The sequence below is a fragment of the Giraffa tippelskirchi genome, chromosome 1 (assembly GCF_054371585.1).
Source record: "Giraffa tippelskirchi isolate mGirTip1 chromosome 1, T2T-mGirTip1v1.2.pri, whole genome shotgun sequence".
Taxonomy (NCBI): Eukaryota; Metazoa; Chordata; class Mammalia; order Artiodactyla; family Giraffidae; genus Giraffa; species Giraffa tippelskirchi.
Window position 1 is genome coordinate 16,769,733 of NC_137275.1, and position 22,168 is coordinate 16,791,900.

General features: G+C 35.9%; 1 protein-coding gene across 2 annotated transcripts in view; it reads left to right on the forward strand.

Moving 5' to 3' along the window:
* The window catches only part of WDFY3 (WD repeat and FYVE domain containing 3), a 279,731-nt gene that overhangs the window by 34,428 nt on the left and 223,135 nt on the right, over positions 1-22,168 (forward strand). Inside the window, exon 1 of one of the 2 annotated variants that reach the window (XM_081582158.1) lies at positions 12,022-12,069. The exons of the other annotated variant lie outside the window; for it this stretch is intronic. Within the exon in view, the coding sequence (XP_081438284.1) occupies positions 12,053-12,069 (17 nt within the window). The 5' untranslated portion in view covers positions 12,022-12,052. Of the gene's footprint in view, positions 1-12,021; positions 12,070-22,168 lie in introns of those variants that run through there. 2 annotated transcript variants of the gene reach the window in all.

A 22,168-nucleotide genomic window follows, 5' to 3' on the forward strand; every position in this document is an offset into this window, starting at 1 on the left:
CTTAGGGACAGAGGGCTTCCCAAGTGGTACTAGTGGGAAAGAATCCGCCTGTCATTGCAGGAGACACAGGACACGCGGGTTCAGTCCCTGGGTCGGGAAGGTCACCTGGAGAACGAAATTGGCAACCCACTCCAGTATTCTTGCCTGGGAAATCCCATGGACAGAGGAGCCTGGTGGGCTACAGTCCATGGGGATGCAAAGAGTCAGACTCAACTGAATGTTTGAGTCCACGCACGCAACACACAAAAACACACAAACACACACACACAAACACACACACACACTCACACACTCACACACTCTGTCTCTCAAGGAGAGAGGATTACACAAGGATGTGGATTCCTGGACGGGAGGTCATTGAAAGCCACTTTGAAACTCCCTACATAGTATTGATATACAAGAATGAAGAAAGAAGAAAATATGCTAAGTGGAAAGATACATAAATTTTTTAATATTATTCAGGACACTTCAGTCTTAAACTGTAAGCATAAGTTTATCCCTTTTGTGCCATATAGTTTTGTAATAAAAAAGTACCCCCTCACCCTTAAAAAAAGGAGAAATGTACCTCTTATCATTTCTTTTTTTTTTTTAAAGCAAAAAGGAGTTAATTCTGTTTCCTTTCATAAAATTTGTTATTTTTTTATCCTATATAGAATCCTTCAAGTGGTACCTGGCTGTACATTTTGCTGAGTTGTTAAGCTGCTATTTCTCGTAAAATATCCAAAGGCCTACCCTTATTTCCCTAAAATATTTAAGAATAGGAAGTCATTGATTATTAAGATTACTTTAATATTAGCTTTTCTGTGGTTACTTTCTGCAACTACGTTATACGGTTGTGAGAAGTTATCTAACATTTGTGAGGATACTTAGTATACCAAATTGATTAAGGGAAATGCCCAATTACACAATGTAGTCCCACAGTCATATAAACTTCATTTACCAGCTAGCAGTTCTCAATATTTATATTGATGGAGAAGTAATTGAAAAGTATTATTATGGATTCATTTTTGTAATCTTTGTTTTGGAAGGCAGTATAGTTGTTTCTGGAAACGAAATTTGACCTAGTTGACTTCATCAATACTAGTTAATCTAAGATGGGTGTGTATGTGTGCGTATGCATGTATTTAGCACATGGAATACAGTATTTTAGTAAATTTAGTCTATGAAAATCTCAAATTCATTGAGAAAAGATGGTCTTAACTCCATTAGAGTAGATTGTACTTCTAAAGCATCTGATTATGTGACTGGATTTTATGTTTTTTAATTATAATTATTTGTGAATTACTATCAGTTCAGTTCAGTCGCTCAGTTGTGTTCGACTCTTTGCGACCCCATGAACTACAGCACGCCAGGCCTCCCTGTCCATCACCAACTCCCGGAGTCCACCCAAACCCATGTCCATCGAGTTGATGATGCTATCCAACCATCTCATCCTCTGTCGTCCCCTTCTCCTCCTGCCCTCAATCTTTCCCAGCATCAGGGTCTTTTCCAATGAGTCAGCTCTTTGCATCAGGTGGCCAAAGTATTGGAGTTTCAGCTTCAACATCAGTCCTTCCAATGAACACCCAGGACTGATCTCCTTTAGGATGGACTGGTCGGATCTCCTTGCAGTCCAAGGGACTCTCAAGAGTCTTCTCCAACACCACAATTCAAAAGCATCAATTCTTCGGTGCTCAGCTTTCTTTATAAAAGTCCAACTCTCACATCCATACATGACTACTGGAAAAACCATAGCCTGGACTAGACAGACCTTTGTTGGCAAAGTAATGTCTCTGCTTTTTAATATGCTGTCTAGGTTGGTCATAACTTTCCTTCCAAGGAGTAAGCTTGAGTTACTATAAATATAGGTCATTTTAGTTTAGTTATTAGGAATGAGGAGACTTTTAAATCTCAATAGGCTTGGAAGTTGTAGTCCTCTCATGAGTCTGAATTCAGTAGGCTTTCTATGTGATATCCCTTTTTACTTGTTAGTGGGATGTAGTTTAATACAAATAATACAAAATTTTCAATTTAAAACTTCCTTTTGATACACGTAGAGTAGACTGGGGAATGAATTTTCATAGTTGAACAAATGGTAATGTTTTTTGCTTAGAAAAGTTCTATTACATTGATTATGGCAAAGAGGATGCTCTTATGACTTTGCATTATGAGGATGTTGAGCTAAGAGTTTTGTTTATAATTTGCTGCCTTTATGTCTTAAAAACATCTGAGGGTATATTTATGACTAGATTTTGGGCTTTAGACTCAAAAAATAGTGCAGCATTTTTATAGTTTACAAAATTGTTGCCCACTATTGAAAGTCTATGGAATGTATTCTTTCTAGAAATATGTATTAAGAGAGTTTAAAAAGTTCAAGGAAGGGAACTCAAAGCACAATAAAAAGTGCAGCTATACTTAATGTGAAACTTACATTATAAGATTTAAAAAGTTTTTTTAATCAGAAAAAATAAGTTGGAAAGTAAAGTAGCACTACTCATTAGAGTATTGGGATTTAAAAATTTAATGTGGTTTTTCTTTAAGAAATGATACTTAAAGTTTGGGACTTAGAAATACGAATCATTTTAAGCATGCTTTAACACGTGATGTGGAACTGTTTTCTTTTTTTCTCCTTAGACTTTTGGTTTGTTGTCTATGACTACATCAGTTTCTATGACTGTTATCAATTGAGTTTATTTTGATTCTGAATGTCCCTTATTTAGGTCCTGTTTTGAGGTCAAATTATGCATGTCTTTATTGACAGTATGATTTTAAAAAATTGTATGAAATATCGAAAGCAGATATGAGAGCAAAACTGCAGTGTGTAATATATATGTTTCCAAACTTGGTCATATTTCCTGGTTTAGATCTTGGCTTCATTGCTTACAGCTGTTTGCCCTCGTACAAATTTCTTAATTTCTCTTCTTATGACCTCATCTGTTAGATGAGTTTCTAGTCTTGCCTAGAGAATTCCATGAACAGAGGAGCCTGGGGGCTACAGTCCATGGGGTTTCGAAGAGTCAGCCATAACTAAGCGACTAACACTTTCACTTTCATAAGCGTTAAATGAGATAATACTAAAGTGCTTACTACTGTGCCTGGCACATAGTAAGTAAAAGCTAAATTCATGTTAGTTGCCATTTCTTGTTACAAGCATTGGCCTTAAGTTATTTTTACTTATGTTTTTGAAGGTTAAAATACAAGCAAAATGATGTCTTGTTAATGATAGTATAGAACCCTTAGTATTCGGTTGCTTACGTATTTTATTAGCATATAGACTTTATTTTTGAAAAGTCTTTTCAAAAAGACTTTATTTTTGAAAAGTCTTTTTTTTGAAAAGACTTTATTAGCATATAGACTTTATTTTTGAAAAGTCTTTTCAAAAAGACTTTATTTTTGAAAAGTCTTTATTTTGAAAAGGGTTTACTTAAATGGCTGTGAGTTTTGAGCCATCACTAAAATTATTGACTTAAAAGAAGGGAGTAAAAAGGTCACAGAGGAGGTTGGTGTGCCATTTTTGCTGGAGGTCTGAGGAGAGATTTTGTAGTCACTAAATACATATATATGTGTATATATATATATATATACTTTTTTTTTTTTTTTTGCCACAAAATTGGAAACACTAGGATGTCAACTTCATTTTCATTTTCTTTTTAAGCTTAACTACTAGCCCCTCTGTTCTGTTTTTTGTTTTGTGTTGACCTGGGGGAAAGGTGTGGGAGAAGGCTTGCCTGTTTTTTCCTAGTCTTACAAAGGACATATTCCTGTTGGTCTTGTGTTCCACCTCAGTTGTTTTGTTTTTTTTTTTTTAATTTTTTGCATAATCATTTTGGGTTTTTAAATGAATATTAGGATGTTTCCGGTCTTTCGCCTTCCAGATTGCTGAGATTATCTGCAATAGTGTTCTCTCTCTTCCTTCCATCTTCCTTCTTTTCTTTTCCTTGTTTCCCTCGAAATAGTTTTTGACCTTTTGTTTGGTTCTTTTCTGTTTGGTCTTAATGCACGTTTTGTAGGAAGCGAATTTTGTGTATGTGTTCATGGTGCAAGAACTATTTTTCTCTTTATAGTATCTCTAGCTTTTTCTTAACTGTATAATTGTCTAGCCCCACCCCCCCCCCCCCACAGGGAGTTTTTGAGGTTACTTCTGAACCAGTCGAAATCTACACTTTATGAGAGTAGAGTTAGTAGTTGGTTTATTTTAAAAAATATTTTATAATTTGAAAAATCGAAAGATTTTTGCCTTCCTCTAACATCAGTAGATTATCTTCTGTTTTGCTGTATCTGAGTGAGCATTCAGGAAAAGAAGGGCTTCCTTTTGTGGTCAGAGGTTGTTGAAGGAATGCTTTTATAAAAGCTTTTATCAGAAGACAAACTGTATCCTTCATGAAAGAATAACTCTTAGTTTATTGTGCAGAGGCCCTACTAAAGAGATTACATGCATTTTAAATGTGGACTTATCTTTATCTCCCCTGTTTTTTTAGGGTTTTTTTTTTAAGATTTTTTTTTTATGTGGGCCATTTTTAAAAGTCTTTATTGAATTTGTTACAATATTGCTTCTGTTTTATGTTTTGGTATTTTGGCTAGAAGGCATGTGGGATCTTAGCTCACTGACGAGCGGCTGAACCCGCGTACCCTGCGTTGGAAGAAGTACTAACCACTGCACCGCCAGGGAGGTCCCTCTCCTGGTTTTTGAATCATACATTTTGATGTTTTTCATTTCCTAAGCCTGCTAAAAAATGGCCTTGTTCAAGGAGCTCAGGTTTATACATCACAGGTATATGAAATACATCCCCTTCCCTGAATAGTAATCAAAATAATAACAATGTTTACTGTTTCTTAGGGGTTTTGCATATATGACAGCATTTATTCTTTGTAACATTCCTATGAGTTTGCTTCTATTATTATACTAATTTTATAGGTTAGAAACAAGCAGGAGAAGTAACTTGCCAAAGGCCACAGGATTAGGAAATGGCACAGCCAGGATTTAAATGTAGGAGTCTGACACCAGGGCTCAGACTCACCTGCTCTTCTATCCTGTCTCTCTTATACATGAAGAAAGACATCATTCCGTTCTTTTCCCTAGAAGAGTGTGAAGCATTCTTACAATATTCAAATTTATATTTGAAGACAGTAGCCTGTGAATGTTCATTATATCAACCATAGGCCTCAAATATTCTATTGCTGAGAAAAGTAAGAAAATACATATCAGTAAATGTTTGGAGCAGAACAATTTGTTCTGTCTTCTCAGGTGACCTTGTATAAACTTAATATTCTATTTGGGGAAAGAATCTATTGATTTTTAAGTAATTGAATCCTAGACTTTGCTGTGTCCTAACCATATTTTTGATATTTAGTATGCTAATTTTACTTACTGATTTCCTTTCCACATTTTGTACCTACATAGAAGTCCATATTTATCTTTTTTTTTTTAAGATTATATCAAGAACAATTATCCAGTATCAGATACTATAGAACTCAAGTACAGGAAGGGCAGCCAGGCTTCCAGGAAACTGGAATTTTTTTAGTTATTTATTCACCATTTCTTTTTCCGGAATTGCTTATACTCTTGTTTTTGTGTCTCTCTACCAAATGGTTTATTCTGTTTTCGTAATGTGCAATGGTCAGTTGTGGATGTGAGGTTCAGCAAGCTCTCAGCCCCCACAGCTGATTATCTTTGTTCTCATATTCTAAATTCTAACTTGCTAAGAGAGAGGATTCATTTGTCTCACGTTATGAACGATGTCCAACACCCGTGCAGTCCTTGGAACCACCCAGCTATGTGTTCACAATAGCGTTGCCTTTTCAGTGAGTGGGGAAAGGGCAGATTCTCCAAGGGCTTGTGTGTAGGAAGAAAATAAATATCTTTAGTAACTGAAGCAATCTGTTATCCATGAAAACATTTTTGAGATTTTAGTTACATTTCAAGGGTATTGATTTGAGTTAGTTCCTTGCTTTTTCTTACCTTTGTAAGTGTAAGGACTTTGTGGCAAACTTATTTCCCACAGTTAACGGTTTATGAGTCTGGAATGGAGAATTTTAAGTCTCATTTAATAGTGGAAAATAGTCTGTTAATTAAATGAATTAATTTTTCAAAGCTTTCACAAGTCATATCTTGTAACTTAATTTTAAAGAAGCATAGAGCCTTAAAAATTTCAAACAGAGTTCTCTTTGACCTGTAGTCCAGCAAAAAAAAAAAGTAGCCTTAGCCATTCTTTGTTACATTTTCACTTTATTATACTTCCTTCTGTATGCTTTGCCTAAGAGCAGGACCTTTAAGAGTGGTTGAATGAACCTTTAAGAATAAGAAAGTATCTATCACAGAATTAACAGAAAGGTGAAGAAAATATATGAGATTGTGTAATGTATATGCAAATAATTCACAGATTTTAATTAAAAATATATAGTTTGATCCTTTACCCATTTGTTTACCTTGGTATATGGTGTTCTCATTGTGACAGTAAACTCCGTGGTTTAAGAAAAGATTTGTACATCACAACCGTAAATTTTCATCTTTGGTAACAACAGAAAATCACATGGTTTTATGTTTAAAGTATTAATATAAAATACATTTGTTTTAAATTTTTTTTTTTTTCTACATCGGCTGGGAGATTCTTAACCATTGGACCACCAAGGAAGTCTAATGTTTTTAGAGGAGAAAGAAAGCATTATAATTTTGTATATCCTTCTTACAACCTGGCTGGAGCAGTAAACCAATCTAATATTTAGCAGTTAGCCCTTTCTAGATAAGCGGGAAGTTTCTTATTTCTGGTCTAACAAAAATACTAGAAATCTAAAAGCAAGTGGAGACTGTCCAGTGGTTTTATGTCCCTCCTTTTAAACTGAGCTTTGAGTTTTGAAAATTTCCAGCGTACAGAAAAGCTCAATGAATGAATGCAATGTACATCCAAATACCTTTTACCTTAATTCAACAATTACCAGTGTTTTGCCACTTGCATTCTCATTGTGTTTGTATATATTTCACAGAGGTGAGGCATCACTGAACCATTTGAAAGTAATTTGAACCATTATGATGCTTCACACTTGTAAATACTTCAGCATGCACCTCCTAGAAATAAGGACATTCTTCTCTCTGACTACTGTATCATTATCATATATTAGAAAATAATAATCATCCCATACTGTCATGTTTAAATCTAGTCCATGTCCAAATTTTCCAACCATCCCCAAGATTTCTTTTATACCTTTTTCAAACAACAGTTTGGTTTGGTCTACACCTTACATTTGCTTATGTCTTTTTGTTCTTTTAAAATCTAGATTAGTTTCTCCTATCCTTTTTCTCTGCTTTTTTTTTTTTTTTAAATGATAGTGACCTTTTGAAGAGAGTCCAGAACAAATTTCTTACAGAAATCCACCTTCTGGATTTGTGTCTTCTTTGTGATATTGGAAAATATTCCTGTCACAGGAACAGGAAGCTGCACAAGATACATAAGAACAATCTCCAGGGGAATTAAATAGTGATTGGAAGTAGTTATTATTGGGTTGAAGTTAGTAAATGAGAATAATTAAGAAAGGTTTTTTCAGGTTAATGGAGCAGAAGTTGGGAGAAGAAAGATGTTAAAGGGAATGCATATGGCACTGAGGTGAGGGTTGGTGTCAGGTAGTTACTTGATAAACAGAGAGGAGAGGGTCAGGGGATCACAGTCCCCAGCTCCTAGAGGGTTAGGTGTTCAATTCTGTGTTGAGTGGTTGAACAAACTAAGAAGTCTCTTCTGCGAAGTGAGCCCAGGTCAGCTTAACTGCGGTTGAAAAGCAGAGTTGTGTGCTTCAGACCTTTTCTATGTTACGAGGTTTTCCATGAAAGTACAGATGTCATATTAATGTGTGCTGCTTCTAACAAATTTTCGGGGGGAAATTTGGAGCCATGATTTTATACTTTGTGTGTCAGTTCAGTTCAGTTGCTCAGTCGTGTCCGACTCTTTGTGGCCCTGTGGACTGCAGCACGCCAGGCTTCGCTGTCCATCACTGACTCCCGGAGTTGTCTATATCTCTCTGTATTCTCTCTGTATTAGAATGGTTGTCTAGGTCCTGAAATGGGAAGTACCAGGTACTGTAGTGACAAGAGTTTCAGAATTAGAAATCTTAGGTTGAAATCTTGTTTACCACGGATAGCTAAGCAGTCTGGTTTGAGCGCTTAGCCTCTGACTGTTTCCTCCTTTGTGATGATGCAGCAGCACAGGGTGAGGGAAAGAACAGAAGCTTTGGAGTTAGGCAGACGTGATTCTCAAGCAGCCCAGCTCTTCTGGTTACTACCATGTGACTTTGGGCTACTTGTCTTATTCTCAGTGCTCTCTTCAGTGGAAACGGGATTAATGTATCAATTCCATATGATTATTTAATTCCATATGAATCAAAGAGATAATTCATATAAAATTCTGGATGTGGAGCCTGGCGTATGGTAAGTACTTACACGTTACTTTTCTTCTCAAAGAATTATTGCAAGGATCCTGTGAAGTGGTTAAATGAATGTGAACTCTCTTTGTTCAGAATTCAGTCCTACACAGGAAACTTGGCTGGTGCCTAGGAAATAGAATGCAGATATAGCATTTAGTTATTTTTGCTGCCTTTTACATTGATGAAATCTCTGCCATGATGATTTCCAAGGAGATATTCTGTACATGCTATAAAATAACGTTAAAGGAATTGCTTTTTAAGAAAATAGAATTGTAAACATTTTGTAATTATTTGTGCTGGTGTATATCTAGAATGATTCACTGATCTCTCAGGGCTCTGAACTAAAATCAGTGGGGCGAGGTGAGTTATTTGTGGCCTGAATGCTTTGGCTTTTGATGTAGGCTTGCAGGAATTTATTTTATTTTCAAAGTGTTTTTTTTTTTTTTAATGAAAATAAGCTAATTAAAGCTTTGCAGTTTGAAGGTAGGAAAAATAATATCTAACTCAGAGTTAAGGACTGTTAATATGTTAGCCAATTGGAATATTTATTTTTGATAAGTTAAGACATAGTATAAGGCACCAACTGCTAAGAGCATCCATCATTAACATAACAGATTGGTAAGGACTTCATTAAGAATCTGATTATCTTTTCAGCAAAAGTCTAAGATGATTTTCCCTTCCCCCATTAGTTATAAAATCTAAAGAGGTGCCCAAACTGCCTTTGTGAGCACAAAGACCTCTGAGGATATTTCCGAATGGATATAAGATAGATCAAACATTTCAATGTTTAGATGTCATTTAATTCTTTAAGAAATATGTATGGAGAGGAAGTTAAACAACTTTGTTCCAAGTAGTAGTTCTTGCTATATTATCGGCCATATATTTACATGCTTGTGAGCTTAGTTGTGTCCTATTCTTTGTGACCCCATGGACTGTAAGCCACCAGCCTCCTCTGTCCATGATTCTCCAGGCAAGAATACTGGAGTGGGTTGCCATTTCCTCCTTCAGGGAATCTTCCTGACCCAGAGATCAAACCCAGGTCTCCTGAATATCCTGCTTTGGTAGGTAGATTCTTTACTGCTGCCCCATCTGGGAAGTCCTTATTTACATAAGAAAATATGTAAATAGAAATCCAAGCCAAAGAGCCCATCTGTCAACTGAGTTGACCTTTGATATTAACTCTGTCTCTTTTTCCTCTCTACCTTCCTCATCCCCACATACATAACAAATGCACACATGTAAGTACGTGCACAGTTAAGATTTTTAAATTAAAGTTTGAAACAAATACTACTTGTTATTAAAAGGCTAAATGTGGTAATTAAAACATTTTTTTGTGGGGAGAGGAGACCATGCTGGGACTTACTAAATCCTCAGTACTTCTATTTAGTTTGTTTTTTTCCTTCTTGATTTTGTTTTTACTGCCTTAAAGAGCAGGTTCATAAAAATGTTCCAGTTCTCAGAAAAGATGATAATTCCTATAAACTGAAAAAGCTTTAAGAAGTAAGATTTTTGCCCTGAGGAATTAAATGGTGTAGTGAACTCTTTAATGTATATTTTTCATCTGTTGTATTTTATATGCTTAGTACAAAATTACAAGAAATGTTTATATTTATACAATAAAATGTTTTTATTGTGCAGCTTAAAGTGCAACATGAAAGTTACTTGAATCTGTTACTGACATCTGAAATCTACAGTATGGGTGCAAAAGTGGGATCCTAGAATCTAACTATAAATATATATTTTATAGTTTTTGTATATAATATATATGTAATATGTATACATGTATACATTATATATGTGGTTTTATATAGTATACAGTTCTGTATTGATGCCTTGAACTGAGAAATAAAAAGAGTCTGTAAAATGAAAGCACTAGAAACATGATTTCATGTTTCCTTATGTTTACTTTTCAGTACTCATAGGTTATACTTTGATTATGAATAATACTGCCCACAAGTAATCCCTGATAATGTCAGCTGTTCATAAAGACTGTAGACTTTCATAAAGGAATTATTCCAGTAGTAGCAATTAAGAAAACTAGTTAATTCTCAAAAGGTAGACATCTTACTATGAGACCAATCTATGTTTCACCCTGAAATCTTAGAGAGCAAACTTTCTTCTCCTTTCTTTCCATTACCTTCTCTACTTTTTCTTCCTCACTTTTCAGTACTCGACCCTTCACTTCCATTACTTACCTTTTCTTTTCATTAGTTCTTTTTAGAGATCTCTTTTTCCAGAGGTCCCATCTCGTATTTGTGTAAAATAGACAGTGAATATATTGTTCAATAGCAGTTTCTTTAAGATTGGGTCCAAGAAGGCTCTTGCAGTTGTTTCATGACTAAGTTTTTTTTTTTTTTTTTACAGTGTATTCTTTATCTTTGGTTTATCTGATGTTTTCCCTTGATAAGATTCAGGTTATGCATTCCTAGATGAAGTATTACATGGAGGACTGTGTCTTTCTTAGCACATCTTATCTGGAGGTACATGGTATCCATCTGCTGTTCACTTGTGATATAAAATTGATCACCTGTTTCCTTGTCTGATTTCTCCACTGTGTTACTATAGTCCCTTACAACTGATAAAGTGATTGGTGAGCAGATACTTTAAGACTCTTGATCAAAACTTCATCCACTGTATGTAGGATCCATTGATGAAAGCTCACTTGAACCAATCTTGTCTATTATGGTTCTAAAATTATATTTTTCTGACTCAAGCACCTGTTTTTATCAGCCATTACTTAACATCCTACTGTAATAAGAGTACTTTTATTTATCTATCTATATTGTCTTATTTATTGTTGAACTCATGGATACCTGTTTTTTCTTTTCTGACAACAATTTATTACTGTCCTTAAATATTTTGGTCCTCAAATTATCTCAGATCACACCAGTGGGACCCTCTTTTATCATGCTATCCAGAATCAAAACATTACATAGAAAACACTCAAAAATTCTGACTGGCTTAATGGAATTTTCTTTTCACTGGAATTATATTGCTTTCATTTGATAGCCTCGATGGAAATTGTTTCATTAATTCAGTATATTCATTTTCAGTTTATCAAGAGGCCATGATTAATTTGAAAGAATGAGTGGAGATCACGAAAGCTCTGGAATTTTTTTCATTTCATTTTAGTTTAAGGGCCTGTGTTGTATTTGAAGCAACATCCTTGATAAGTGGAAACCCAGTTGAGGTGTGACATTCGAGTTTTAGAATAGCTCTCTCTTCTCCTTAGGTAGAAGCTGAATAGTCACTTGCTAGTTACCATATGCTGAGAATGTCGCTATTAAAATACTTTAACAGAGGCAGGCAGCAAATCAGTGAATTCTTCATCTAATGATTATAAATAATTTGCATAAGTAAATCCCACATTTGGCTTCTCTTTTCACTGAGGATAACTATGGTGGGACTCATGACAAGACAGAAAGCTTGCAGGCAAGAAGTGGATGAAGGAGAATGGCTTAATCACGGGGCAGTGTTGCTGCATGGATGTACATTCACTGTTTTCCCTCTACCCATTTCTGTGAACTTGCCTAAATGGACTGTTATCTTTTGTTTGTATTTTGTATTTCTTGTCATTTTTGTCTTTCTGTTTTGCTTCAGTTTATGATGTTTTGCTGGAGAAGACAATGGCACCCCACTCCAGTACTCTTGCCTGGAGAATCCCATGGATGGAGGAGCCTGGTAGGCTACAGTCCATGGGGTCGCTAAGAGTCGGATACAACTGAGCGACTTCACTTTCACTTTTCCCTTTCATGCACTGGAGAAGGAAATGGCAACCCACTCCAGTATTCTTGCCTGGAGAATCCCAGGGATGGTGGAGCCTGGTGGGCTGCCGTCTATGGGGTCGCACAGAGTCGGGCACAACTGAAGCGACTTAGCAGCAGCAGCATGATGTTTTGCATCCCTCTTGTAAAATCAGAGCTTGTCCACAATAAGATGATTTTCTTAAACTATCCAGCATTATGATAAAATATTTTTATAATTAATATCTTACCCCTAAATATATGACAAGCCTCTGCTTTTGTGAATTAGAAACAGCAAATGTAATTTCAAAATTAAGTTTACTATGAAACAGATTCTTTATTAGTTTTTGGAAAATAGTAGCATTCCTGATTAGAAAATAGCATATTAAGTAATTAGCTTTGTGCTGCTTGCCAAAAGCATGTAAGACCTTTTCTCCTAATTCTTGTTAATTGGGATTAGCACACATGGAAATTATACAGTTTTGATTATTAAAAATTTAATGCACATATTTTTTCTTGGGAGTCCCATTTTTAAACAAGTTTAAAAAGATGGTTGCCCGTGTGGAAATAGAAGCAAAGTTAAAATAGACAACTCAGGACTTCAAGCCTACAGTGAACTTGGCTTTTATTTCCATGCGGTATTTCTGAGTTTAGCTTGTGTTGAAAGCCAGGTTCTTTCTATAAAAACAAAAATGCCTTTCTTTGGGTTAATTTATAAGCTTCGTTTTTAATATGACTACTGGAGTTGAATGCTTGTTATTAATGTTGGCTATATACCTTGAAGGTAGTACTGTTATCAATTTGTATTAACCTGAAATTTTTGTTGTGATAGGCGTTAGGTCTAATTAAATTCTGTATTTCAGGAATAATATTGAATCTTATATGCTTTAATATTTTTAAATTATGAAGTGCATAACCTAAAATTTGCTACTTTAACTTCTTTTAAGTGTACAATTTACATTATATATATTCCAGATGTGTAACCATCACCACTGTCCATTTCCAGAACCTTTCATCATCCTAAACAGAAACTCTGTACCCGTTAGGCAATAATTCCCCATTCTCCTTTCTCTTGGCCCCTGATAACCTCTATTTCTGTCTCTCTGAATGTCCATATTCTAGATATTTTATGTAAGTGAGACTGTACAAAATTTGTCCTGTTTGTATCTGACATTTCACTTAACGTGTTTTCAAGCTTCAGTCTGTGTTGTAGCATGTATCAGAACCTTATTCCTTTTTATGGGTCAATAATATTCCACTGTTATGTATATTCCACTTTTTTGTTATTCATTAATCTACTGATGGACATTTTGGTTATTTCCACCTTTTGCTGTTGTGAAATCTACTACTATAAATATTGGTGTGTAAGTACCAGTTAGAATCTCTGCTTTCAATTCTCTTGGGTACACACACAATGCACACACACCTACCCACCCCAGGAGTGCAATTGCTGAGTCATGTGGTAACTCTGTGGTTAATTTTTTGAGGAACTGCAGTATTGTCTTCCACAGTGGCTGAATTATTTTGCAGTATCACTGGCACCATGTAAGAATTCTAATTTCTCACATCTTTGCCAAAACTTGTTATTTTTGATAATAGCCATCCTAGTGGATGTGAAGTAGTTTTGATCATCATGGTTTTGATGGGCATTTTCTTGATAACTATTGATTTTGAGCATTTTTTCATGCTTATCGACTGTATGTCTTCTTTGGTAAAATGGCTCAGTCTTACTTTTTTATCGGGTTGTCTTTTTGATGTTCTTTTTATATTCTTGTCATTAAACCCTAGTCACAGATAGGATTTGCAGATAATTTCTCCTTTCTATGAGTTCTTTTCACTCTTTAGATGGTGCCCTTTAATGCTGAGGAAGTCCAATTTATCTGTTTTTCTGGTTCTGGTATCATATTTGAGAAACTAGCTAAATCCAAGGTCATGAAAAGTTGCTGTTATGTTTTCTTGTAAGAATTTTATAATTTTAGCTTTCAGATTAGGTGTGTGATCCATTTTAAGTTTATTCTTATATGTGATATAACATATGTGAAGTCTTATGTGTGGTATAACATACATAAAATGAAGTCCAGCTTCATTTTTTTTTTTTGCATGGGAATTTCCAGTTTTCCCATCACCTTTTTTTTTTTTTTAAGTCCTTGCTCTATTGAATGGTCTTGTCTCCCTTGTGGAAAATCAACTGGGCATATATGTGAGGGTTTATTTTTGGGCACTCTCTGCTATTCCACTGGTCTTTATGTCCATACTCATGCCAGAACAAGGTTATTTTGATTACTGTGTTAAATATTTTATTTTTAATTGACTAATTTATCATTCTTAATGTGTGCCTTTTAAACTGTTTCTACTATATCTTTAGATTTTGCATTTAATAATTTCATTTAGTTGTCAGTACTCCAAAAAGAACTGTAAATATCAACTTTATAATGAGTTCTCTTGAACTTAAAATATTAGAAAAATTAATATTAAAGTAAGCAGTCTTGGGGTTTTTAAATTGATATTGCACTTTCTTTGGAAATTAGGGGGAAAAGTATAAGGACAAAAAAATGAAATGTTAATTGTACTTGCTCACAGAAAGAATAAAAAAATGAGAAAGACCAATTATTCATATAATCTATTAAGTGATTCTTTAATTTCTTGTTAAATTGTTACTTTTATCTTAGTTCTGGAAATAATCTACTTAATGAAGTGCTTTAGGAATTTCATAAAAGAAAATACTGGTATTTTGCAAGATACATTTTTAATAAGGACCTGGTAATGACTTAATCATTAAGCTAGGTCTGAATGACTGTTTGTTAGGCCTTTCTTTAATGTTACGAATATCCAACTTAATTTTAGTCCTTTCAGACTGCAAAAAAAGATGAGAAAATTTGAACATCAGCTCTTATTTTCCTTCTCTGTTGAGATACAGACTTTATTTTCATCACATTTTTCAGAGTAAGTTTGAATATTGAATAATATGTTCCCCAGTATTTCAACTGTAGTCCTTAAAATAAGTTGTTTGGGATTTAGAACTAAAAATATTTTGTAACAAGAATACTGGGCTTTAAATTAAGGACAAGAACCTCTAAGAAAGCAAACTTAACCTTTTTAAAAGTTTGTTACAAAGTAATTAATTCTATCCCATGAACCAGTACATTAAAAAGATATACCCTCCCTCAATAACTCAATTATTCAATTTTTTCTAATAGGTCTCACAATTTTTTAAATGTTATGTAATGGCCAATCTTGTTTTACCTATATCCTTATATACTTTATTCTGTCCCTAAATTACATGGAAACAAATCCCAAACATCATTTAATCAGTAAATATTTTAGTTGTGTGTGTGTGTGTGTAAGAACAGACTTCTAATGTATAGATTAGGGTAAATCCATTCAATAAATAATGTTTAAATTTCTACTGTGGTTACGATGCAGTAGGGAATAGAAAAGACAAGATCTCTGTTCTAAAGGAACTTACTTATAACTTAGAACCAGTTCTTAAGCTGAAATTTATGGGCACTGAAATCCTGAAGAATTTGAGTCCAGCCTTAGAAAAACAAAATAGAACTCTTGAGCTGTATTCTGACATACTTGAGTCACATACTCAAGGAGAGGTAATACAATATCCTTTTAGTCCTTTTATCTCAAAAAGGGGAAAAAAATAGAACTGTACTTGATATCAGCAATAAAACATGTTAGAAATATATAAAGAGTTGGGCTTATCAGTTATAAATGACTTAGAATTTTAGATTAGGTGAATTAGAATGATGTAAAACCACTTATGCTTTCATCATATTAACTTTATAGCTCCTGTTTATTTGAACAGTCATTATTTTAAAATTCATGTCTATTTTCAGAATTTGCTGGTGATTTTTATTAATTTGGTATGTAACATATACCAATTAAATTTTTTATTTGTTCAAAATACTTTTATAGTACTATTATTTTTCCCTGTTTTGAGTTTTGAAATGTTGATAACATTTAATTTCACATAGAATCCCAAAGTTCTGTTTTTGTACCTTTTTATCTATTGATTTCATACTACTTTTGGTCCTTTGTTGCTAATGATTTTCAGGCCATCATGCTACCTAAACTGAATGGCTGTGATTTCCTGTCTGGATTCGAGAGAGCTCCTTTGGAGCCCTTTTCCACACTGCAGCCTCTGCAACCTGAGTCCTCTTTGTAGAATGCAGATCTAATTTTCTTACTCTCCTTTTGGAAATTCTTCATATCTCCCTACTGCCTTTAGGTGAAGCCCAGAGTATAGGATGTCACACATTCCTCTACTCAACTGAAGCTTATCTATTCAGTCCCTTTAAGTGTCCTCTCTAGTGATTTCTTTACTCTTTACATGTAGATATTTATACCCTATTCCATTCTTGCTTCTGCAACAACTTCTCATCTTCCTCTCCATTTTTTTGAAATCTTGCATGTGCTAGGTATACAGGTAGGGTCTTGTTTTTTGCCTTTTTAAAGCACTTTTACTGGGACTTCATGGTGGTCCAATGGTTTAAACTTCCCCTTCCAATGCAAGGGGTGGAGGTTCAATCCCTGGTTGGGGAGCTGGGGTCCTACATGCCTCCTGGCCAAAGGTCAAGGGATGGAATGGAAGCAATATTGTAACAAATTCAAGAGACTTTAGAAATGGTCCATATCAAAAAATCTTTAAAAAAAAAAAAAAGAACAAAAAAACCCCACTTTTACTGTGAAAGTGTTCATTTAGTCGTGTCTAACTCTTTGCGACCCAAAGGACCACAGGCCAACAGGCTCCTCTGTCCATGAAATTCTCCAGGCAAGAGGACTAGAGTGGGTAGCCATTCCCTTCTCCAGGGGATCTTCCTGACTAAGGGATCGAACCTGGGTCTGCTGCATTGCAGGGCAATTCTTTACTGTCTGAGCCACCAGGGAAGCCCATTTAACTTCATGGGCTTGGTAGAGATATCATATGATAGAGATGGTGTCTTACTTGTCCTCTGTGTTTATGGGGCCTGGTAAATGGGACGTAATAGGCACAGACTGATAATTTATTGAATGAATGAATGAATGTGTACCCGTTGCTGTGATATAAATTACCCTAAAACTAAAAATATATATTTTTTTCTTTTATTATCTTATAGTTTCTGTAGGTCAGGCATTCAGGAGTGATTTAGCTGGTACGTTCTGGGTTAGAATCTCTCATGAGGCTGTAGTCATCAAGATGTTGGTCAGAGCTGTTGAAAGACTTGACTGGGGCCCCAGGGTTCTTCCATTATAGCTGGCTCATATGGGTGTTAACAGAAGGCCTGTCAACAGGAAGGATCAGTTCCTGTTGACATGGACCTCTCCATAGGGCTGCTTGAATATCCTCATGACATGGAAGTCAACTTCCTTCAGAGCACGTGATCCAAGAGAGGGTGGAGGAAGCCCACAGTGCCTTTCATGACATGATCACACACAGTCACTGCCATTACAGTCTGTCCTTAACTCACAATTAAGGAGAGGCTCTATCTTTAAGGAGTATCAAAGAATTTGTGGGTATATTTTATAACTAACCACCACAGAACGGAACAGTCATTTATGATTCTCCCTTGATCAGTCTTGTTCAGTCGTGTCTGACTCTTTGCAACCCCATAGATTGTAGCCTGCCAGGCTCCTTGGTCCATGGGATTCTTCAGGCAAGAATACTGGAGTAGGTTGCCATTTCTTCCCCTAGGAGGTCTTTCCAATGCAGGGATCGAACCTGTGTCTCCTGCAGCTCCTACATTGGCAGATGGATTCTTGAGTCACTTGGGATTCTCCCTTGAAGGTGACCAAAATAGGTCATTTTTCCTCCTTATGAAATACATTTGTTCAGATGGAAATACATTTTAAAACTATTCCCTTAGGGCTTCCTTGGTGGCTCAGCAGTAAAGAACCCATCTACCTGTGCAGATGACAAGGGTTCAATCCCTGATGAACTTCCTGATGCAGGAGGTTCCTACATGCTGCGGAGCAACTAAGCTCGTGAACTACCACCCATTGGCCTGTGCACTAGAGTCTGGAGCCACAATAGCTGAGTCCATGAGCTGCAAGTACTGAAGTGCCCACACCCTAGAGCCCATGCTCTATAACAAGAGAAGTCACTGCAATGAGAAGCCTGCGTGCCCGCAGCTAGAAAAAAAGCCTTAAAGCAGCAAAGACCCAGCACAACCAAAAATAAAATAAAAAAGAATATTCCCTTAAAATATTTTACTTATTTTTGATGATATAAAGTAACTAGATTGTACATTAATGACTATTGAAATGAGGTAATTATTTTTAAATATTCATAATTTTATTGTAACTCTGTCACTTAGATTCTGGAAATAAAGTCATCTAAGTTTTATGTTGTCTGTAAAATGAATGTGACACAATTCATTACTTTAAGGCTTATTGGGTCTTCAAAAAACCAAATACATCTATTTGCGAGCCATAGTTACATACGGTTAAGATAGAAAATGAGGATTTTTAAACTTGTAGCTGAAAACAGTTTAAATTAATTGTACAAAAATGAGTCTTTTTAGCCTAATACATGTATATAACTTGGTCATTCAAGAAAAATTCGAGTCTGTAATATGAGTCAGACATTTTACTAGGCTGGGTATGTATTGATGAGTAGAATAGACATATTTTTCCACTTGGAGTTTATCTGTTGGAGAGCAGGTAATAGATAAATAGACATCTGTGGAGGAAATAAAGCGAAGTGATGGAGAACTCTGGGAAGACAAATACTGCCACTGTGTTAGAAAAAGGTTGTCAGGGGAAGTGACCTTGAAGCTGAAAACTGAAGGAGTTTTCCTTGCCAGGAGCTCACAGGCAAAGGGATTGCCCTGCAGTGTGAACAGTTGGTGTGGAAAGGATGCCTGGGGATGCCCATGGTGAGAGTGGAATGAAGTTTGAGAGGCAGAAAGAGATCATATTATCTAGTTTAAGAGACCATGATGAGGAGAATGGATTTTATTCAGCATGTTGAAAACCATGGAAAGATTTTGAAGTTACAGTTTGTGCTAACAACAACAAAAAAACCCCAAACTTTTTGCCTGCAGAGAGCAGAGTCAATAGAGGAAGTGGGAAAACAGGAAGGAGGTCATTATAGTAGTCCACATGAGTGATGATGGAGATGTGTTCTAGAGTGATGGGAGAGAAGGTGGGGGGGAGAGACGAGGACAGGTTTGAGGTCTAGTTTGTAGGTAGAACCAGTGGGACTTAGCATGAAGTGTGAGGGACAAAGGAAGTAAGGACAATACTCAGGTTTTTTTTTGGCTTGAGCAAAACCTGAGCTCAGTGAGGAGGAAAATTGAGTTTATTTTTGATAATGTTAATTTTGCGATGTCTGTAAGTCATCTAGTGGACATGTCAGATGGCAGACTGTTATGCAATCCTGGAGCTCAGAGGTTTGAGATGAGATATACAGATGGTATTCAAAGTTGTGGAATGAATGAGATCATTTCTAGGGAGGGAATGCCCTAGGAACTCTAGCTTTCAGAATTTGCATGTGTGGGCAACATTCTTGCTTTGCTTTGTGAAAAAACAAAAGATAAAACTGCAGCACAGAAAGTTTGGTTTATTTCTAGCATGTATTAAAGACTATGTGCTTTTTTCCCCTTCAATTTGTTGGTAGTATGGTATCTGATCATGGTATCTGGTCCCATCACTTCATGGCAAATAGATGAGGAAACAGTGGAAACGGTGAGAGACTTTTATTTTGGGGGGCTCCAAAATTACTGCAGATGGTGACTGCAGCCATGAAATTAAAAGATGTTTGCTCCTTGGAAGAAAAGCTATGACCAACCTAGACAGCATATTAAAAAGCAGAGACATTACTTTACCAACAAAGATCCGTGTAGTCAAAGCTATGGTTTTTCCAGTAGTCATGTATGGATGTGAGAGTTGGACTATAAAGAAAGCTGAGCGCCGAAGAATTGATGCTTTTGAACTGTGGTGTTGGAGAAGACTCTTGAGAGTCCCTTGGACAACAAGGAGATCTGGTCAGTCAATCCTAAAGGAAATCAGTCCTGAATATTCGTTGAAAGGACTGATGTTGAAGCTGAAACTCCAATCCTTTGGCCACCTGATGTGAAGAACTGACTCATTGGAAAAGACCCTGATGGACACGAGTTTGAGTAGGCTCCGGGAGTTGGTGATGGACAGGGAAGCCTGGCATGCTGCAGTCCATGGGGTCGCAAAGAGTTGGACACGACTGAGCGACTGAACTGAACTGAATGGAAAATGAGAAAAAAGTCTAAAGCTCCACCCTGCCACTTGTTGAATGAATAACTAGCCACCTACTAGCTGTATTACTTTGGAATTCTACCTTTCTGAGCCTCAGTTTTCCTATCTGCTAAAAGGAGTAAGAGGAGAGTTGTTTCGAAGGTTAAATGAATGAAGTTTTCCAAAGTGCCCAGGACAGTGTCTGATACATAGTAAATACTCAATATTCCTTATTTTCCCTTTCCTTGCTCTTAATTCCTTGGTATGTGTATCTTTGAACAGGCAAGCCACTCTGAAACAGGTGTTATCGTCAGTGTTCTTCCCCCATTCTCATCAGTGTTATGGAGAAAGATAGATATAGACATATAACACTGAAACATATGAGTGTATAGCATGGTATCTTAAATATCTGAAAACTCTTCTATGCTAAATGTTCATACAGTGTTTTTGTCCTGCTTTTCTTAAACTGTTATAACTCTGCTGCTTTTAAAGAAGATTATCTCTTAAATAATGAAACACTGAGATAAAGGTTTGTTTTGAAATGTGTTTGAGGTCTAATGAGCAGGAGAATGAATTAAAACAGTATTATAGAAATTTTCACCCAGGACTTCCCTGCCAGTCCAGTGGTTAGGACTGTGTGCTTCCAGTGAGGGGGCACAGATTCCATCCCTGGTTGGGGAACTAAGATCATGCATGCCACAGGGCAGCCAAAAAAAAAAAAAGATAAAAAAATTTCCACTCTTACGTATTAAAGCTTTGTAAATATTAACACAGAATTCTCAGTTGTGTATTAAATTGTTCATTGTCAGATATGAAATTGGATAATCTAATACTTTGTAGGCAAAGATAGAGCATTAAATTTGAATCTATGAAGTCTGCCTCTAATTCATTGGCACAGTATTACAGGAGGACCTCAAGTACCCTGTGATAAAGTGGAAAATCCTATTTAGTGGATTTATCACAACCCTATTACCTTTCATTTATGAATTTATATCATTGTGGAATGATACACTGTATTTCACTAATTCTAAAAATCCTTTTTTTCTCATTTGTAGAATTTTGAAACTAGAATCATCTTACAGTAGATATAATAGGAAGTTGCGTATTTTTTTTAAATTGGCAGTGTATTTTCTTGGTGGTATATAAAATAACAATTGCCTTATAATTGATGGAAAAGCTATGACCAACCTAGACAGCATATTAAAAAGCAGAGACATTTCTCTGCCAACAAAGGTTTGTCTAGTCAGAGCTATGGTTTTTCCAGTAGTCATGTATGGACGTGAGAGTTGGACTAGAAAGAAAGCTGAGTGCCGAAGAATTGATGCTTTTGAACTGCGGTGTTGGAGAAGACTCTTGAGAGTCCCCTGGGCTTCAAGGAGATCCAGCCAGTCAGTCCTAAAGGAAATCAGTCCTGAATGTTCATTGGAAAGACTGATGCTGAAGCTGAAGCTCCCAAATACTTTGGCCACCTGATGTGAAGAACTGACTCATTGGAAAAGACCCTGATGCTGGGAAAGATTGAAGGCGGGAGGAGAAGCGAATGACAAAGGATGAGAGGTTGGATGGCATCAATGACTCAATGGACATGAGTTGGAGTAAGCTCTGGGAGTTGGTGATGGACAGGGAAGCCTGGTGTGCTTCCCTGGTGTCCATGGGGTCGCAAAGAGTCGGACATTACTGAGGGACTCAATGAACTGAACTGTGATTGATGGTAACTTGAGTTTGATATTTTGTATTTAACTGCAAGTCTCTAGCCTAGAATACATTTGAATCACTTTTTTAAGAGCAAATCATGTATTTTACATTTATTTTCTACTTAATATTGTTAAGTATAACACACG